The sequence below is a fragment of the Acyrthosiphon pisum genome, chromosome A1 (assembly GCF_005508785.2).
Source record: "Acyrthosiphon pisum isolate AL4f chromosome A1, pea_aphid_22Mar2018_4r6ur, whole genome shotgun sequence".
NCBI lineage: Eukaryota > Metazoa > Arthropoda > Insecta > Hemiptera > Aphididae > Acyrthosiphon > Acyrthosiphon pisum.
This window is the reverse complement of record NC_042494.1, coordinates 69,022,284-69,043,488: the sequence shown is the minus strand read 5'-3', so window position 1 is coordinate 69,043,488 and position 21,205 is coordinate 69,022,284. Positions and strand designations below refer to the sequence as shown.

General features: G+C 29.3%; 1 protein-coding gene across 1 annotated transcript; it reads left to right on the top strand.

Annotated features, from left to right (window-relative positions):
• The first annotated feature begins 902 nt into the window (after positions 1-902).
• LOC100166684 lies at positions 903-20,305 on the top strand. Its single transcript, XM_001952391.5, has 2 exons — positions 903-2,659; positions 19,333-20,305. The coding sequence occupies exons 1-2, from the start codon at positions 1,402-1,404 to the stop codon at positions 19,434-19,436; spliced, it is 1,362 nt and encodes a 453-aa protein (XP_001952426.2). The 5' UTR covers positions 903-1,401; the 3' UTR covers positions 19,437-20,305.
• The last annotated feature ends 900 nt before the right edge of the window (positions 20,306-21,205 follow it).

The window sequence follows — 21,205 nt, the reverse complement described above, 5'->3', positions numbered from 1 at the left end:
AAAATGGTCCAAGTCATAGTACTTATCTATATTATATATTATTATAATAGGAAAGCTTTTACTGAAAGATACAAACTACAATACATAAACGGTCAAGATTTCGTTGGAAATCGGAATCGCCGTCGTCGCTCCTGCAAATGTGCGCTTGTGCGACATTAATGTCATCTGAAAATATTATTAATTGCAAATATCAAACAAAATGGTCAATTGTTGACAGAATTTGGAGAAAATTAAAATCAAGGAAGTAGGATGTAGGCAGTCCTTTTTTTATTTAATTCATAGTTAATTTAATTGTACCTGCTAATATATTAAAATGATATAATAAAGAAATAAAATTGTATTTATTCTTTTCGGGAGCCTCGTCGACTCATTGAACAATTCGGTCCCTAGGCCTCTAAATACCTTAATTTGTACTTGCGTTATCACACGTGTCATGATATTCACTACCTATCTAAAATATATGCACAATCGTGAACAATTACAGCAATATTACTTGTATTATATTATTATTTTATCCGTCGGATCGTGCGTCATTGTCGACACGCGCGCAAACATTTTACTCTGTCGGTGTCCATCCGGTCGGATCGATTCTGTTCTCACATGATCGACAACAACGACACAACGACAACGACAGTACGCGCGTATGTAATTTATCATGTGCAAGTGTGCGACGGTGAGGGAAAGACGCGGGAACTGTGAACTCGGTACGGTGAGGTATAATAATAATAGTAAAAATAATATATATATATTATATTATAATATATTATTTTCGTGCGTGTTATTGTTATTGTTGTTGTTGTTGTTGTTGTAGTAGTAGTTGTAGTGGTACACGACGTGTGGCGGTAATAGTGGTGGCAGTGACTAGCGGCGGCGGCAGCTGTGGTGGTAGTGGTGGTTGCTCGCCGCCGCCGTAGACGCCACCACGACGCGGTTCTCCACGTTCGGTGAACGTAGTCGCACACGGCACACCCGCAGTAACTGGCGTCCGCGTTCGAGGTGTCCTCTCAGTGCTGTGACTGGTGCCGTGCTATGCGTTCGCCGACGGTCATCGTTTCGGGTGGTGCACGGGATCGTCATCGGTGCTGCCAGTAACGGCGTTTGACCGCTGTGAAGTCGACCGTGTTTCACCGCGCGGAGTAGTAGGCGCGCGCGCCCGCGCACACGTACGCTACAACTATTATTATATATTTCGTATTTTTGCGCGTTACGCGCGTGGTTCGCTCGCACGTATTATAATAATAAACATTATATTAATATAGTACGCGTCATATTCGAACGAGATAATAAGAAAAGCAACGGCGACGGCGTCTGATTTTATATGATAGCGCAGCGGTAATATCAATAATACCATCATTATAATACCTGTGACAGAGCTTTTAACCATATAATATAGCGCCGAATATGGCCGAGACGGTGATAGTTTCGGACGACGCGACGGCGACCAGCACGTCGGCGCTCGTCGACCAAATAATCGTGGCAAAGACGTTCGCCATGCTCGTCCTGGGCCTGGGTTCGTTCGTGCTGGGCGTCGTGCCCCTGAAGCTGACCAAATGGTGGCGGATGGACCCCGCGGCTGCCCCGCCATCGCACCAAACCGGCGGTCACTCGCACGGAGGTGACTCGGCCACCGGTTCACCGGCCGTATCGCTGCTGCTGTGCTTCGGCGGCGGCGTGCTCCTGTTCACCACGCTGCTGCACCTGCAGCCTGAAGTCCGAGAGGGCGTCGGCCGGTTGCAGAAGTCCGGACAGCTGCCTAACGGACAGGGCACCGAGCACCTGGGAGACCTAATATTCTGCGCCGGGTTCTTCATGGTGTTCATCGTGGACGAGATTGTCCACTCGGTGCTGGACCGGTGCGCGGCCAGCCACGTGGACCGCAGCTCCGCCGAGGAGGTGCTGCACCGGTCGATGAGCCTTAGGCGGCGGACCATGTCCATACCGAGGGCCTCGCTGGCCGGCAGTGGTGGCTCGCCCAGCTCCGTTCCGTCAGTGACGGGCGGCATGTCGGTGGCCAGCAACAAGGAGCTGCTGCAGAACGAGGTACCGTGCAAGCCACATGACAAGCGGTACCGGCCGGCGGCCTGGGATTCCGGTGGCACGGCGCCGTCGTCCACGCGGTTCGCACACCACCAGCAACGGGTCGGCGACGATGACACCGAGAAACAGATGAAACTGGAAAGCGGCGGCGGGTCCGGAGGCGTCGACGGTGGCCACTCGTTCCGTGGCCTGTTTGCCGTGCTAGCGCTGTCGTTTCACGAGGTGTTCGAAGGCCTAGCCATAGGGCTTGAGGAGCGCGTCGACAACATGTGGTATCTGTTCATCGCCGTGGCCACGCACAAACTGGTCATCGCCTTCTGCATCGGCCTGGAACTAGCCTGGTCTAAGACCCGGCGGCCTGTACTCGTCATGTACGTGGCCACGTTCGCCGTCGTCACGCCTGTGGGCATTATAATCGGAATGGTGCTAGTGCAGTGCGGCACCGGCGGTACCGTGGACGGGTCTCCCGGACGCGTGGCCGTCATACTGCAGGGACTGGCGGCCGGCACGCTGCTATACGTCGTGTTCTTTGAGGTGCTCGCCAGGCACAAACAGTCGGGATTCTTGCACCTGTTGTCCATAATGTTCGGATTCAGTATTCTGCTCGTATTGCAAATGATGAGTGAGTATAGCACATTATAACGTCCTTAAAATCGATATTTTCGTACCTAGTACTGTAGGTACCCACCTAAATAATAACTATATAGGGTTGTGTGGTATTTAATGTATTACAAAAACCTTATATAAATGCATTAAAATCTCAAAAATTCAGTATTATATAGAAATGTATAATGCACTGCATCAAGTTTTACGTGAGATTCATAATTTAATAAATACAAGTACATCTCTCAAGTGTAAAATATTTATAAGTTGAAAATGAAAAAATAATATTCTTAAAATAAATGTATGTAAAAAGTTATAATTGACAAAAATCTTAAAAATTTCGAAAAAGTATTAAAAATGGAATAATTATCTAAAAAGACCCTAAAAACACGGGATAAATCAAAAATTGAATTCAACACTACCTCATTCTAGCTTTGTGCAGTTAAGGTAGCCTATGTTTTACAGTACCTAAGTTAAAAATACTTCATTTTTCTTCAAATTCAGAGTCCTAATAATACTCATGGGACTATAATGAAATTAAGATTTAGATGCGTTGGTATGTTTTTATTCGCAAAATCCCTTTACGAATGTGCAGATTAGTTATAATATCCACAACTTGCCTCATAATATTATGTTGATGTAAATAATTTATTTTTTTATTTTTCGTGTTGTTACTACAACTATATACTATATTAAGACGGAAAATGCATGTATCTTATGGTATATAATATTATTTAAACGAAAGTAGTAGATTATCATCTTTGCATCATATTACGTATATATTACGCTGTAAATGTCGATTTTATAAAATCGTTGTTATCTGTCGCTATGACGAAAACAATTTTGAAATGCTACATGGATATATATTCAAAAATAAGACTACCAAAACAGATTTAGCTTGTATACATAAAAAGTAACATTATTCGATCTGATTTTTTAAATTATTCGCTTGATGATAGCTTGGAAAATGTAATGGTATAACTGATAGCTCATCGTATATTTTTATGGCATATCTTAGCATATATTTGAAAAAAACTAAATGCATATTCTACTATTTTATATTGCATAATATATAAAGCTGAAAATACTTACTATTATAGATAGGTACCTATTATAATATTATGATATTAAGCGAACCACATTCGTCTCTCTTTCTCTCTTATAATATACGTGTATTTATGCGAACCACACTTATATACCTACAACAATATAATGTACCAACAATGTAATAATATCAACAATTGCCGTGAGCTCATTGTATAAGCTATTGCAGCGCTGTTTACGTTTTTCTAATCCCTTATTGGACGGTGATAGCGGGGTAGCCAGGTCTATTGTACTTACATAATAATATACATAATATGTCTTGAGATTATAATAACACTTATCGCCATAAGTTCGATAACTATATAAATACACATTGTAGGAACCTGTAATATGCCTGTATACTGTACAAATATATTATAATATAGGTACGTTTACCGTACTTCGAAACCCTTTTATAATAAGGGTTTAGGGTGTCGTTCTAACCCAATTAATACTCATCACATGTATTTATCACTTACAGCTCGCCAGCAAGTGTTTACTTAATATTCTGATGTCCAGAGGCGCCGGTATATTTTGAAACGCCTACCTATTGGATAATATGACATAATATTATTGTTTTTAATGCAAAGCACCCACGACCCACCCACAACTCACCCACAAGTACCTACGTACGAAATTCTCAGACTATTAATTTACATATTATTAATTTGTTATAGGCAAAACCTACTTTCGGTGCTTCTGCGGCTGTTCCTTTATATGTTCATATGTTTATGTTCCTTTATATTATATATTTATTGTAATATGTACGCGTATTTATGTCTATAACCATTGCACCATATTACAACGTATATTATTATTATTACTATATATTATTACTTATCAAGTTGATATTTATTTTCTAATCGGAAATTTCTAATTACGTTTTGGTTGTATACCTAGTATAGATGAATAATTTTTAACTTTGATATATTCGATCAAAATATTTATAAAGTAGCTTATGTAATTTAAATACCTATTAAGTTGAGTATGCCAGAAAGTAATTCATTATGTTATAACGATAACGGACTATGATAGCGGTTATCAAACGTTTTTGTTCGTAGAGCCTTTTAATGGCTTAGCGCATCGAAAACTAAAAATGTCAATTCTAATTAAAATCAGATATGTATTCGTGGAGCCCCAACACAATTATTAGCTCCGTGAAGCACAGTTTGAGAACCGCTTGTCTATGAAGCATGACCTGCAAGTTATTTACACTACTATCAATATTATCATTTATCATCCTACCTTGAATTGAGCTAAAGACTAAACGCTTTTTATTGTTTTGTTAAAACATTAAAATGAGGTTAAACAAAATAATGTAAATACAAAGATAATAGGTACTAGTCTACTTACAATGCATGTAATAATATTTTTAAGAGATGGCATAATACTCTAAAGACGATAATGAGTAATTATTAAAAAATAAAAGATTCTGTAAAACTTAATAACACATAACATCAAAAATGTATTATAATTATTTTATTTGTATATAATAATATGGTTAGCATAAGTCAAAAGGATCTAAATGTTATTAGTTAAAACGAAATTGATTAGGAATGATTAGTATTATGGACAGTACTGTAGGTAGTTAAATAAACCACTTATAATAAACAAATTATGTAGTGTATTACACACAAATAATATGGACCTTGCAAAGTTGCTTATCATTATTAGTTCTACAATCATTAAGTTAGAAATTGATGACCATTTAGCGGTTTGAACTTAATTTTAATATACGTGAACTCAAGAACGTCAAGACTTTCACGTCTTGTTTTTATTAATTATATTTGTTAAAAAAAACCGGTTCATTTCAAAAACAACATATTATTTAAAACGTCCTATAGGCCTCATATGATAAGTATGATGAGAAAAAAAAATAAAATTTTCACCACGTAAACTTGGTCAATAAGAACCTACTTACGCCTAAAGAAATCTCAGAATATTTATTTGGCTAAAATGCACGAGACACCGTTAATCCAAAACAATCTTAAATAGTTTTATGTTTAGTAAACATTTAAATTCGTAAAATATTTATATTTTGCCGTAGGTGTAGTAAATTAGGACACTACAATTCCTGCAGAAAATTATATCAATAACTCTAAAATAATTTTAAATGTAAAACATTACTTTAATATTTATCATACTCATATTATATGTTACTAAAAATCTATAAGTACACATTTTTTTTTAAGTACAAAAATCAAATTATTTTAAAGTTGAATTTAATTGCTGAATAAAAATGTACACTATGTACCTACTTTTAACAAAGCGAAAGAGACAAAGTGTATAAATAAATTGTCTCTTAAGTACCTATATAGTTATAATTTGGACTGTAATTACAGACATTAATAAAGAATTACTTTTAACGGAGAAGTCAAAGTAGACCGATAACGGATGCTTTTATACTTTAAATTGAATATTAGGTAGGTTATAATAATTAATAGTATCATTATGAATAATAAATAGGTATGTACCTCCCTACTATCAATTTTAATAATAACAATGTTAATATTAATTTTTACGTAAAAACGAACCATTGAAATTGGTGAAACAAAACACTTCATAAGCCATGAGGATACTTTCTCACTCGCTGTAAATTAAGTAGCTAAGTTACAATAATATAAATTATTTAGAAATCGATTCTTAAATCACGTAAATCCACTAAGTAATCATGGACTTAACATAAAATAAACTCCCTGCAGGTGTCCATCTTGATATATACTTACTATTTACTAATAAAACAAAAACTATGTATGTATTATATACTTTTAAAGAGTATACCTACTGCATTCTATGTTTATTTTTTTAAATATTTTAATTATATTTTACAAGGAATTAAATTTAAAAATAAATAATACTATAGTATTATAACCATATTATATACCTATTGATTATTGTTATAACTAATAATATACATTCTGTCTTATTTAAGTATCTTTTATCTAGGAGCCTAGGACCTAGGTTCTTGATAAATATTTATTTTATTGTTTTATAGTATATACATTTATTTCTACTTTTATAAACAACGATAAAATACTTAATACAGTTAATATTTACCTAAGTGTTTCATTATTTTAGATTTTGATTTGTGAACGAAGCTAGGAATAATATATTGGTTTTACGATGATATAATATGTTTTAGGATTGATATTTTTTACTAACAAAATAATTGTTTCTATTATCAAATTTCAAACATTAAAATTTAATCCACAGAGGTGATCAATTATAAAATCCTCAGTTTTTTTAATTGAGAAAAATTAACAAAAAACAGTGGATATGTGAGAGAATTTATGTATCACCAGTTTTCGACAAAATTGATTTTGTTTTTATTCAGAAAGGATTAGTAGAGACTTAACATTTTTACCAATATTTAAATTAGTATTTTCTATACATTATTCATAATATTTGAAACGTTGACTTTTTTTTATTGTTTTCGGTTTATGAAGATAACATTTTTGTTTCTCGGTCAAAAGGGTTGAACATTTAAAAAAAGCTAAATTCCTTAAGTTGTTATTATAAAATATCAAAATATAATTTCACCATGTTTCCAAAAAATGTTGTTAACAAAGAATTCCAGTTTTTCCTGTTTATTTTTGTAATTTAAAATAAATACTTGTTATTAAAGTTTTCATCGTTACGTACATTTTTTTCCCCAGACAAGGAAATTTAACAAAATATATTTTAAATTTATTTTAAAGCTAAATTTTTTTATTGAACCATTCTATGGTACGGTGGTTTATAAGTTATAGTATGTAATATTATGCTTGTGACAAAAATGTTTTCAACGTATCAAATTAATAAAATACTAATGTTAACATGAATTTAATATAAGACGCAGCGCGCGGTGCCTGATGGACTTAATATTATATTTTGAAATATATGCTGATCCAACAGTTTTTATCACTGAGAACTGCTTATATTCGTAGAGCTACAAAGATTTATGGATTTATGATGAAAGCTAAAAAAATAAATCTTTATTTTGCATATATTATGGTTTTAAATGTTGGTAACATAAAAAAGGTATTAAAAAAAAAATCACGTGTCCATCTTATTGACTTAAAAACAACTATAGATAACAATATAGTTATTTATGTTTAAAAAATTGAATGTATATTGTTATTGTGGTTACTTATATTTTGTATCTTAAAAAAAGATTGACTACGGATTAGCTTGGTGACGAAAAACGCGATGGAAGAATAGATGATACTGTCAAAAATCGAAGAACTAGAATGGATAAATCCTTTTCTATCGAATATATTACTCATCACGTTAATATAACACGTTAAGAGTCACGGTCACGGCGGTCACGTTTTGTTCGCATGTACTTCTGCAGTGGCGGGTGGACGAATCGTAACAAAGAACTGTGACATAATGGTGAATTCACAAACAGTCAGTGTCCATCAATATAATAATAACGCATGCATTCGTTTCTTTGAACACATACTGTGCTTCTTGTGTTATTGACCACTATATAATAAGGAAGTGTATAGACGTTATATGACGGATATATTGTTGAACGTTTCCTCTACATATTCTCAACGACTTTCTACGCATTTTCCGCAGTTACCGAGTAATACTTGAAAACATATTCGGTCTTGAGTATTATCGAAGAAAAAGAAAAACAACTAAAATGTTACAAAATACAGTATGAAATGTATTACATTATGTGATATACAGAATACGAGATTCGTGTAAAATGACCAGTGTGATTTTTTAATCGGTTAAAAAACAATACCTGTAGGTACTGAAATTATTCTCGCGTGTTTCTTTTGTAAGCACATGCGGTTTACTGTCACACGCGTACCTGTTGCGTATATTGTACATATTATTATACTATATGAAGCAAACTAATTTTAATACGCAATACAGACTCCACAACCTCAACCATTGAGGTTAAGGATATATTGGGTTATTGACAATGATTCGCAACGGACACGCAGGAACTATGCGAAAGACAAAGACAATATCCGATAGCCAGTGTTCCATGAAAACCATTAAAAACTGTATAGTGTTAAAATTTTTCAATTTCATAACGCATTTGATTTTGCATACGGTACCTATGCGCTTTATAATTTGAATATAGGCTTAACCTTCTCATTTCAATAGTAACGACTAACAAATATCAATAATACTATATTTAAGTAATTTAACTATGAATATCTTATCTATTATCTATTATGAAATATAAATTATTTCATATAATATCTTCTCGTCTTCTACTATGTATAAAAAAACCATAGCACGGTACTCGATATTTGTCCTCTTTAAGGGAAATCTACAAATCATAAATATGTTTTTGTTAATAAGTAACCATGACAACGAAAACCTTAATAAAAAATCAGTCAGAAACAAAACATTTTATATCCACCCCAAAAACATATTTATGTTAAAACATGTTTTATACATATTTACATATTCCACATATTATTATTAACGATTAGTACCTATTATTGCCAAGTAGCCTATACAAAAATACTGAGCCTAAAAAAATTGAGTGTAATACAATTTCAAAGCTATAAGTCTTATGTGTTTTTAAAATTACAGAATATATTAAATTTAAGATTCAAAGGACGGGGAAGGTTCTGGTTCTGCGTTTGCTGGTGGGTGGTTGGACATCAAGTAATCAGTTTTAAACAATGTATTTATTATATACATAATACATGATAGACACATTTATGAAAATAAAATATTAAATTATTCCTGGATAGTTCTTTAAATGTGATTGATATTGATATTTTTAATTTAAAATTCTATTTGTAATTGTTGGATATGAATGTGTATGTTTAGTATTTGCATTTTACCCACTTGTAATTATTCTATGCATGAATACTTTGGATGGCATACTATAGTTAATATGTAGTTTACTGTTTAGAAAAAAATGAGTGTAATTGTTTTTACTTTTCCTTGTTATCTGCACGTGACCAGACGTTTCACGTATAGAGTCATTTTTTATTTCACCAAATATTACACCTGTTGACTACTTCCCATAATTTTTTTTTCGAATATTTAAAACTTATTTCAACAATATAATCGGTTTTTGCTAATTACAGTAGTTTACACTTTTACAGACTAACAATTTGACTAAAAAATGTAAATCTTAGTAAAATTATACTCACTAAGTATTGATTTAATTTTGTAAATTATTAGGAATAGCAATAATTAGCCATAATTGATATAGGGACTTTAAAATATCATGATTAAACAACTATGAATAAATAATTAGTATTTAGTTACACAATTTATTTAAAAACGAGAACATACAAAATATTAACACTGAACATGGAATTTGTAAAAAAAAATATATAAACATAAAACGATAGTAGGTACAATAGTACAACACTTCTTTTAAAGTGATTTATATTATTTTTAACTCACTGTATTTAAATTCTAAGGACATAAGGGTTATTGACCATTTTATAGACATTTAAAAATTCCACGCGCGTAGATTGATGAGTGAGATGATATACATCTACTTAACATAATAATACCATATTATATAAAATGATATAATACCTATATATATGTTTGTTATATTCTCGTATAGAATTCATAAATTCAAAATTAATTTCAACAAAATACGCGTATATACTATATATCTACTGTAGTTAAGGGCCTTTGGTATAGTTATTAATTAAACACAGTATGTGTTATTCGAGTAAACAAACAAAGTAATTTGAACACCAACATGAGGAAATGGATATTACTACTGGTGGAAGATATACTAATAAAATATATTAACATGTACCTTTCAAAAATATTAATATCCATACACACTGTTTAATTTAGAGGTATTTGACATGAATATTAAATAATACGGGTTTATTATAAATTGCATTTTATATTATAAGTATTATACCTAGGTACCTACCTGTTATAAGATTCTAGATAATAATTATCATTTTAGTTATGATGATTATATTTTTCCGGAAAACGACTTTTGGCTTTGTTACAGAAATCGAAAATTTAGTGATGGAAGTATCAAGTAACCTTGTGTAGATTGAAGCTGGATATATTCAAGTTGTACTTAATACTAGCAATTTTCGGAATTCCTTAAGATTTCGTAAAAATCAAAATAAAATTGGTGTTAATGTTTAGGTAAACAACAGTATTTAATCAAATCAAAACTATTTTTTCGATTATCGATTTCTACTCAAAATATTTTTTGGAATTCAAAATTCATATTTTTTTCAAATTTAAATTCATCCATCTCAGACTCTAATCATGGACCATTAGATTTAAGTGTTTAAATTTATTGTCTGCATACTGCAACGATAAACAACTAAAGATTTTTAATAAATAACGTATATATACTTACGTATCAATCTAACCTAACCTATACAAACTACACAAGTGGGCAGTGCCCTTGGCATTTCGGTTGATTGTTTTTAAACAATTGTTATTAATATAACAGTCATATTATTGGTAGCTCATCAGTCATCACTCGTCAGTTCTAATTACAGCCATTGTACATTTTGAAACCATTTGTAACTTTTTTGTTTAAATCCCTACCTATAGTTGCTAAAGCACAGTAAAATAAGTGATAAGTGAATATAAATATTGCAGTAAACTGCTGATTGATGAAAGAAGACACCCTGCAGTGATGACACTTCCTATTTAACATTTATCGTTATTATTATTATCAGTTATTAGTTCAACAAGTCTCTACATCACTTTCGCTTCGGGCGTCTTGGAAGATTACGTTGGTTGATAAGTCATGTATTAAGACGGGATTACTGTGAGTGCCTTAGGCGAGCGTGCCGTGTGGAACATCTTATGGAAATATTTTGCTTTTTCCTGAACAGTTTTTAGATGCAAATCGGCGTTATCTTGAGTGGGTTCGAGGGTGTGACGTATATTATGTTTTCTAGGGAAAATTTTTAGAAGGGATTTGTATGTATGAGTGGGTTAATGCTTAAGTTAGTTTGTTTATTATTAAGGAGTAATATTTTAAGCATACATAGCAGGAAGTTTAGTGTTTGTCTTTTGGTTTTAATATGGTGAGGCCAAGTAAGTCAGTAGTTGAGTGTTAATTCCAGATATTTTACAGTCGGGTATGATCACAGGGAGCTACACAGCTGGACAAATTTAAATTTAATAAGAAAATAATATTCACCATGTTCTTTGCGATAAAAATGACAGGAAGACTTACGTTTTTATCACGTTCATAATATTTAAAAAACTTGAACTATTAAGACAATTATTGATGACTCATCAATAATTGTCATCAATGATGAGCCATTATTTGATGATTATCTTATATTGATGATCAAGATTCGGCATTTTTATTATTATTGTGTTTCACCGACTTAAGTGCTTGAGTAAATATTATGTCTTTTAGTATATGGTAATTTATATATTATAAATAGTTACTACTCGCACTAGTGACTTCATTGCAGTTACAGTCAATTTTATTTATTATGGAAATTAATTAATATTTTTGGGTTAAAAATAATATAAAATATGGTAGTACAATAAACATTGAATGAAAAAAAAATGTTTAATGATAATATTCAATAGTCCTACCTAACCTTAATATATCAGTTATATAGTAATTAGTAATTACCCATGTTATACTGATACGGAATAATTGAATAAGTACCAATTAAATATAAAGTAGAGCTACTTCCTCGGTTTTTTAAAAAAAAAATTGTATGTTTTAAAGTTTTAAACATATAACTTATATTGGTTCCTATCATACCTATAATTTAAATTTCTTGTGTATGATTTAAAATTAAGTAGGCAGATCTATTATAGTTTTATTTATTTTATGACGTTTATATTAAGTACACATTTTACCAATTTCCTACAGTATTACCTACCTAGGTACTTGATTATTATTATATTACGTGAATCAACTTTTGAATATTTTCAGCACACTCTATTATAGGTGCTTATAAAATGTGTACCTCCTATAGGAATAGAACCCACAATATATCCGATCTTCCAACGACTGTAAAACTTGCTAAGTATTAAAAAATGAATATCATACGTGGAATGCATAGGTATTGAATAGAAGCTGAATAAATTAGCTGGAAGAGCCATGCCATAATATAGTAATATACTTAGGTATAAGCGTATAACGTATACATTCTATAAACATATTTAATAGATTTAGAAAGTTTAATAATAATAGATTGCCGTTTTTGAGGATGGAGTGACTAGTGAGTCAGTGAGTATTATATTGAAAGTGAAAATTGAAAACTATCTCATTTCGAAGACAATCCTACAATCATTTTATATGACTAATACAATATGTGTTGTACAATATATTGTAGGTCTGTACAATATGTAATGTTCAACATTTGTTTCGCAGTGAAGTAGTGAACCAACAAAATATAAACTGTTTAATTTATCATAAGCCAGCGAGTTTTACGGCAGTATATTGCACTCTAAATGATTTATTCCGAAAAAAAATAATGTTATAAATAAAAGATGAGCTAATAATATACTAGTTACAATATAATTCTTAGTTAGGTATAAATTATGATCTCTGTGATAAATTCAACAATACGTGCAATGTACCCTGTAGTCTGTACCCCAATGTTGACTATATAATGAGTAATTAATAATTACTAAATAGTGAGTAGGTAATTATTACCAAAGTATTTGAAACTAAATAAAAAATAGTTGTACACTAAAATATAAATTGTACCGTTTAGGAAAGTAGATAACAATATTGTTTGTATTGTCTATAATTCGTAAGTTACCTATTGTATTTTTAGAATTGCATTTAGGTAAAAACATTATGATCGTTTTATGTATATTCATCAGTTATCGTAAATGGCACTAAAATTCTAAATGCATGATAATAATATCATACTAATATTACCATAATAATAATATAATATATAAACATTAAACATATAGTAATTACTCTATGTACTAGACTTCCTTGTTATTATTTTATTCATATTTGCGGGCGAATGTAAATTCCACCGATTTACGACCATTTTTTTTACGGTAGTTTGTATAATTATTATAAATAGTACCTATTATACTATAATAGGTACTATTTATACGGACTATTTGGTATATACATTCATATTAAAATATTCATAAGAATATTTCTGAAGTTGTTTTATTATTTTTAAGAATGGAAAATAGTTACTCAAATTTTTCAAAGATAAAAGTATTTTCTAGTTCAACGTAAACTATAATCGAGTTAACTTGTCTACAAGGTTACATTATCTACCATTAATAGTATTAGGTAACTAGTTTATAGTTCTATATCATAATAAGGATATATATAGATATACAATATTATATTCATTGACGATTTGACCTAATTTATATTATTTTTTTACGAAATAAAGTATCTTTAAATTACACATGCTGTGTGCTGATAATACTTAAAATGATATATCACGCTTAAATTTGCATTATGCCTTTTAAAAATATTACTTTTTGTCAGATATTTTTTTGAATAACAGATAAATTGGAATATGTCGAAACACGATATTTAAATTTATTCATATTAGTTTGTATGTTAATGAATTGTCAAATATATTAAAATATATGTACCTATTATTTCCAGATTTAATATGATTCAGTGTTAATTATTTCTATTAATTTTCTTGACATTTAATATAATAATATAATAAACAATATAGGTAGGTAATAAAATGTAATATTAGGTGTCTGGTAGGTATAAGCTATAAGGTCATGATCAGGGCTCGAAAGTTCTAGCAAATGCATATTTTTTTTGGTTAGTCCTAGAACATCCAAAGTAAGATACAAATATGTATCATACTTCTCTGATGTTATACATGAAATTTTCTTTTGCTATTTTTTGCATATTTTCATAATATACATAATATACACCTACATATTATACATAATTTAGGAAATTATCATATTATGTTGAAAATAATGATTCATTTGGTTAGGAAATAAATAGACCTTATAAGTACACTTTTACAAATATTTATTTATTTGTTTATTTAACGCCAATCGGCAATTCAAGAGATTTCCAATACAAGTTATACAGAAAAGATTATAGTAATAATAGTGATAGATTAATCTTATACAAAAAACGAGGTGAAACATAGTAATTTACAGTGCAAGCAACTAAATATTTAGTACAAATAAAAACATAACATTATAATACAACTAAAAACTAACTAACTTAAGTAATATATACATTTAAAATATCATGGTTTATAAGTTATTGAGCAGACGAAGCATTCTGTGTAAAGGATGGTTATGAGAGTAGTTGAAACGGTGAGAAGGGACAAGGTAAAGAGAGTGATTTCTAGTGTAATGTACAGGATATTTAAGTAATTATATATATTTTGTTAACAGTTTATAATAAATTCAACTAGTCCAGACAGTCCCTGAATCTATGAGCTCAACAATTTTATAAAATTGTAAAATTACATTCAATTTTTTACTAGGTAATAAATTTAAATTTTTTCAAGTTAATACATATTTTTTGATTTTTTGTACTATTTATAGCGCCTATTTTGGAGTTTTTAAGTGCATATTTAAGAGCTAAAAAGTAACATTTTTAGTGCTACAACTTCCGAGCCCTGGTCATGATATTATGCACAAGCTCTTTCCCACTGCAGTGTGTATTCCGGTCACCTACAATTGCAGAACGCAATTCATTTACCAAATAAATTCAATATAAACATCGATCGTTCATGTGTTTGAAATACATTTGTTCAATGACCATTATAATAGCTATTAACGTATATATTATATAGCTCTGTAATCGACCCTAAAGTTAATGGGGCGATGCGAACTTTCTATATTATGGGGTTATTTGGTTTTTAAAATAACAAATATAATTATTGCATGGTACTGCAGCTGTAAATCATCTTTGGACTGTTAAAATGGCCAGCAGGCTGCAAGAGCACGAGTATATTACATACCACATCAAATTATATCTAACAATAACGTACATATTATAGTCAAGTTAGATGGCTGCACAATATACGTTCTTTAATTAATGTCATGATTCAAACTTTTATTTTTCAAAAGGGCTGTGAATAGAGGAAAAAATAAGGACCCAATTGTCAGCTTTGTGTCGCAATAGCTCGTGCAGTTTAATACACATACGTAACGTACCATTGTACTACAAAATCTAAATTATATTCTAAACGTAGGTACCAACGTATTACATAACCGGTATAAATATTGTATTATGCAAAGAAAACAATTAATTTTGATTGATGTTTAAATATTTTCATTTTTTACTTCCTAATTGCTCGTGATGGGCATTAACAGGCAAATTGACAAAGTACCCAATCTAAAAACCTACCTATATCTCATAGTCATGTAGACGATTAAATTATTTAATTCAAATCGCAAGATGCGTTTTTATTAGAGGAAATCTATGAGAAAATATATGCTTGCTACTTATTTAAAATTGTTAATATTAGGTACCTATATTTATTATAAACAAAATCTGCTCCGAAGACATGGATAATGATTACACATTTACACGCATAATCGCATAAATTGAAAACGTTGTAAGCAATATATTATTCGAAGTGGATCACTGTTGTGTTTCCATTAAAATATTATAATTTAATACTGTACAATGTCCATTGATAACCTATAGCTTCTGATGATTATCAGTTATTAGTTACATAATATGATGTACTAATTATGTGATAAAGAATTAGGTACGTTATAAAAATTAGTAAAATATGTTGTATTACCTACAGCATGTACCTATTAGCTACTGACTTACACATAGATTATATACGATATATACCATTCATATAATAATTAAAATATTAGAAATTGAAACGGTATTAAAGATTCACTGGGTCTTAACGTTTTTAATTTTAGGAAGGATTTTCTTCAAATTAAAATCTTTCTTTTTAAGTATAAGAATAAGGAAACAAGCTGACCTCGGGTGGTTTTAAGATTTACGAGCCTTTTTGTTTTATATAATCCGAAAAATGTTGGATTTAAACCAAAAGTATCTATCTTCAGAAATCAGTATTAAAAATACATAGGTAGGTGTAGTCCTTTAATGGATTTTGAAAATAAACTCAAATGTGCCATAAAAAAGTAAATTAAAAATATACTTACCAGTATGCCAATATCACTGAATCTTTGAAGTAAAGTTAAAAATATTGAAGGTTTATTGATTATTTTTTTTTGTTTTAAAATATGTTTCACAATTTAAATGCATACGTGTTATATACTTATGAAAAATTAATGATCAATGATTATTGAAATGCTCGATGTCCGGTATAATATATTTAAACTGCATTATTACCATTTAACACTGTATGGTGTATTTATTTATTTTTAATTATGTACCTAATGTACGTAATTGTTACTTGTTAATAAAAAAAAATCACACAAGAAAATTCAACGGCATCAAGTAACATAAGAGTTATTAGTAATAACAACTTATAATGCATATTATATTATTAGGTGTGTAATATAATAATTATAGATAACTGGTTTTGACTAAATGGATTTTTTAAACAATATCCAAACCTGTAAGCTGTATAGTGTTACTTAAAAGGTGGGTGAGTGGTAGACATCACACATGTAAACCTTGTTTAATTATTTGTATTGTTTTGTGTTAAACTTTGAATAACCTTGCAGTAAAAACAACAAAATTGTTGACAATTTTGAATTATAGTTAAATTATAAGGCATTACAAGGACTGTAACCAACTGTTTGATGTACACTTGTGATGTTTAACCTCTTACATTGTGGTTTACACATTTATATAAAATTTAGAAAGAAGGACAAATGAATAAAAAATAAAATGTTTAAGAAACTAATAAATATTTAATTTGCTTAGAAACATTGTCACTCTACAGAATTAATTAATTTCTAGTTTGGAAACAAATAAATAAGTAATTTTGCAGGAATGTATTGAAATTGGTGTAATCCCTAATGGCTAACACATAAAAAAAAAAACTCAGAATATATGATTAAATATGAAAATTCTTTATAAAAGTTGAATGATACTGTCAAAATTCCAACATTTTTCGAAACCGAGTAAATATATTTTTTTTAGGAATATTATGAAATCAGATAAAATAAATACATATTAGTAATTTTAGTATAATACTATAATGTATGCCTATTCAAATCACAACAACTTATCGTTCGTATAATAGGTACACATTGTTGGTAAATAGAAACTTTTATGAATTACCTTGGTATAATAAAAATACGAATAATTTTTGTTTAATGCATTATAATAATTAAAAGTAAACGACGCGATTGAAATATATTAACTATAGGTATTATTAATTATTGTCTATTACTATCAAAACAGCGTTTTAATATACAAAATAAGTTCACAACTTCACGTGCCTACCTATATAATGATATGTTGTACAGTAGGTAGATAATAATTAATATTATTCACCGAATAAACCAATTTGGTTTAACAATAATAAATTAATTTTCTATGTTTTCAGTAATAGTAGCAAATAACATATTGTAATCAGGTGCCTGCTATTTGTGACTCATTTATTATCGTTTGATGATATTGTTTTTAGTTTACAATGTCTTGCCCATATATTTTAATCAGAAATCATATATTATGGTGTATCACAGTAGGTATCACGTTTTACTGTTCTAGTAAGCGATCAAACTAGTAAACAATATTTTGTATAAATTCATATTTTATATTATGCACAATTTTTGCACGATTTTTGCACTACTTAAATACAAACGATAAACAATAACCTTATAAATAGGTTAATAATAATTTAATTAATAATTAATCTTTTTGTATATTTTTTTACATTATATTACGGTGTTCTAAATATTTTTGACATAGAATAATTTTATTTGTTCGGTATAATATTAAAAAAAGATACTTAAATAAAGAGTTCTGACTATGACTATGTTCTATGACTATTGACTATGGACTATAACTATGACTATTGCAATGCAATTATCTATAGTATTCTAAAATGATATAATATAACTATACCTATAACTATTAAAGTATAATTAAAACTAAGTACCAAACATTCTTCTATTTAATTTAAATGTGTACATCAAATTCCAATTAATAACAGTGAACATATTATAATTTCAGGTGTTTTTCAAAATACATCGTTATTTATTTCTATAATATGTCTACCTAAAATGTTACTCGATTTGTATAAAATGTATAAATGTGTTGATTATTATTATTGGGTATTAATACATTAGTTGGTACTTAATAGTGTTTTCAATAAATATAATTTAATTATCTAACCTATTTTATTTAAACATTTATAAATTATTATACAATTATATTCAATTTATTCACACTATTGAAATATACATTTTACTATACCTACGTCTATCAGTTTACGTTATCTATTATAAATTATAATATTAGGTACCTACACAATTTCGTATTACCATTGATGATAAATACTAGTATTTATAATCAATGGTATTACTTTTTAAAATGTCTGAAATAATCAAGATTATAGAATAGTTTTACTATTAATACTTGATCGAAAAACAAAACCTCGTACCTATACCTTTACGGCTATACGTTTTCATAATTTAATTCTATAACCAATAATATGATAATATAACTATTGCTTAACTTTTCGTTATTACAGTTTTACGTCAGTTTGTAGTTTATTTTATAAATAATATATATATTTTGATATTTTTCAGCTCATCAACACAGTCACGCCCCAGTTGACAACCATCAACATTCGGATCACGATCATTCATCACACGAACATGAACACGAACACGAACACGTACACGATCATTAGAATTTCCCAATTCTTTGAGTTACCAAGTATTGTATTAAGCCCATCGTGATCTAAGTTTGATGTAGATTGTATTTCGTTATTAAGTTAAGCTATCGACTATTTTGTATTGTTTATTTATATTTATACAACACATATATTATATAATATATACCTGTATACTAGTATAGGGTGATTTTATGAATGTAAAACACTCATTTTATGTGAGCTTTCGAGTTGTAAATTTGTTCATTATGCGTTTTAAAGGACATCCTACTTTAGTTGCAAACTTATATTATGTTATAATACTTTTTGCAAAAATTAAGTTTTCTATTATTTTTATACTAATGATTTTTTTTATTTATCATATCCATCATAATTCTATTTTTATATCAAAGACAGACATTTTTTATTTACAAATATATCGAACATTAAACCAATATTATATTATTTATGAATTATGATTTATGATAATTTAAGGATTTGATATTAAGCGTGGACTGCCAAAGAATTACGACAATTTATTGGTCCACTATTTCATCGGTCAAATTATTAAATGCTTACTAATCAATTATAATACATTTTTGGTTTAAGAAAACCAAATAACTGAAAAATTATTATGAAATACTTTAGTATTATTATTATTATTATTATTATTATTGTTTTTTTTTTTATAGTGTTATTAATATTTCAAATTATACAACAGAATATGTACCTACCTATGCTATACGAACATTTTTTTCCAAAATCAGAACAATTGACTGAAAGTATGAGTTTTTAAACATTATAAATAATTATTATGTTGTATATATATTATATATGTATATGTGTGTGATATATTATATTGTATATATTATTATATAAAAGAAAATAATAAATTATTTTTTTATAAAGTGACTTTACCAATATTACATCCTAGTAGGTAACCATCTTACTCACTCAACTAATAAAAAAAAGTTATTTAATATGGTTATTTAATGGATTCTCTGTTCTAGAATGCATTTGGAATTATTGATGGAATTTGCATTATTATTTTTATTTTTAGATTCTGATGAGTGGAGGGATGAATGTATCATATATTGGTTTTACAATAATGTGATTTTTTACGTGTTTGATTTTTGACGTCTTGCGCATTTTGCGAAAAACAAGCAAACCATAAGGAGTTAACCTAAGTAAAACCAATTAAGGACAAAATCGATTTGGTTTTTATTTTGTAATTAAAAAATCAATATGTGTAGGTGGGACTTGTAATTTTCATCAAATATTAATATTAGCATTTTCTTAGCATTTTTCGTATTTGTATACAATATGCGGTTTATCACGGAATTCAAATTTAACACATCCATTACAGTGACCTTCTCAATGACATAGTAAAAACATACTCGACATCTATCTATTATATAATACATCAGATGAGTGATTTCTCCGATTTAATAATATAAACTTTTCTGTTATTTTTCTTGATAAAATAATTTTGTACATAGATATATTTTAGTAGATTAGACAGGCATAATATTAGGTATATGACCTTAAATTTCTATTTGATATAAAAAAAAATAAAAAAAATATTTGTTAAATTATTAATCGAGATGTGTGTAGCTTAAATATTTAATAATTATGTAAAGTAAAATTGATATAAACATTGTACATAATGATAAAAGTTCAAAAAACTGTTTATTATAATTTAGGAAATTAGAAAGAACGCAGTCGCTTTTTATGTGACCAACATAATATTTAAATTGAGCTAAGTTAATATTTTTTTCCATATTAACTTTTAACTTCTCGATGTAAAC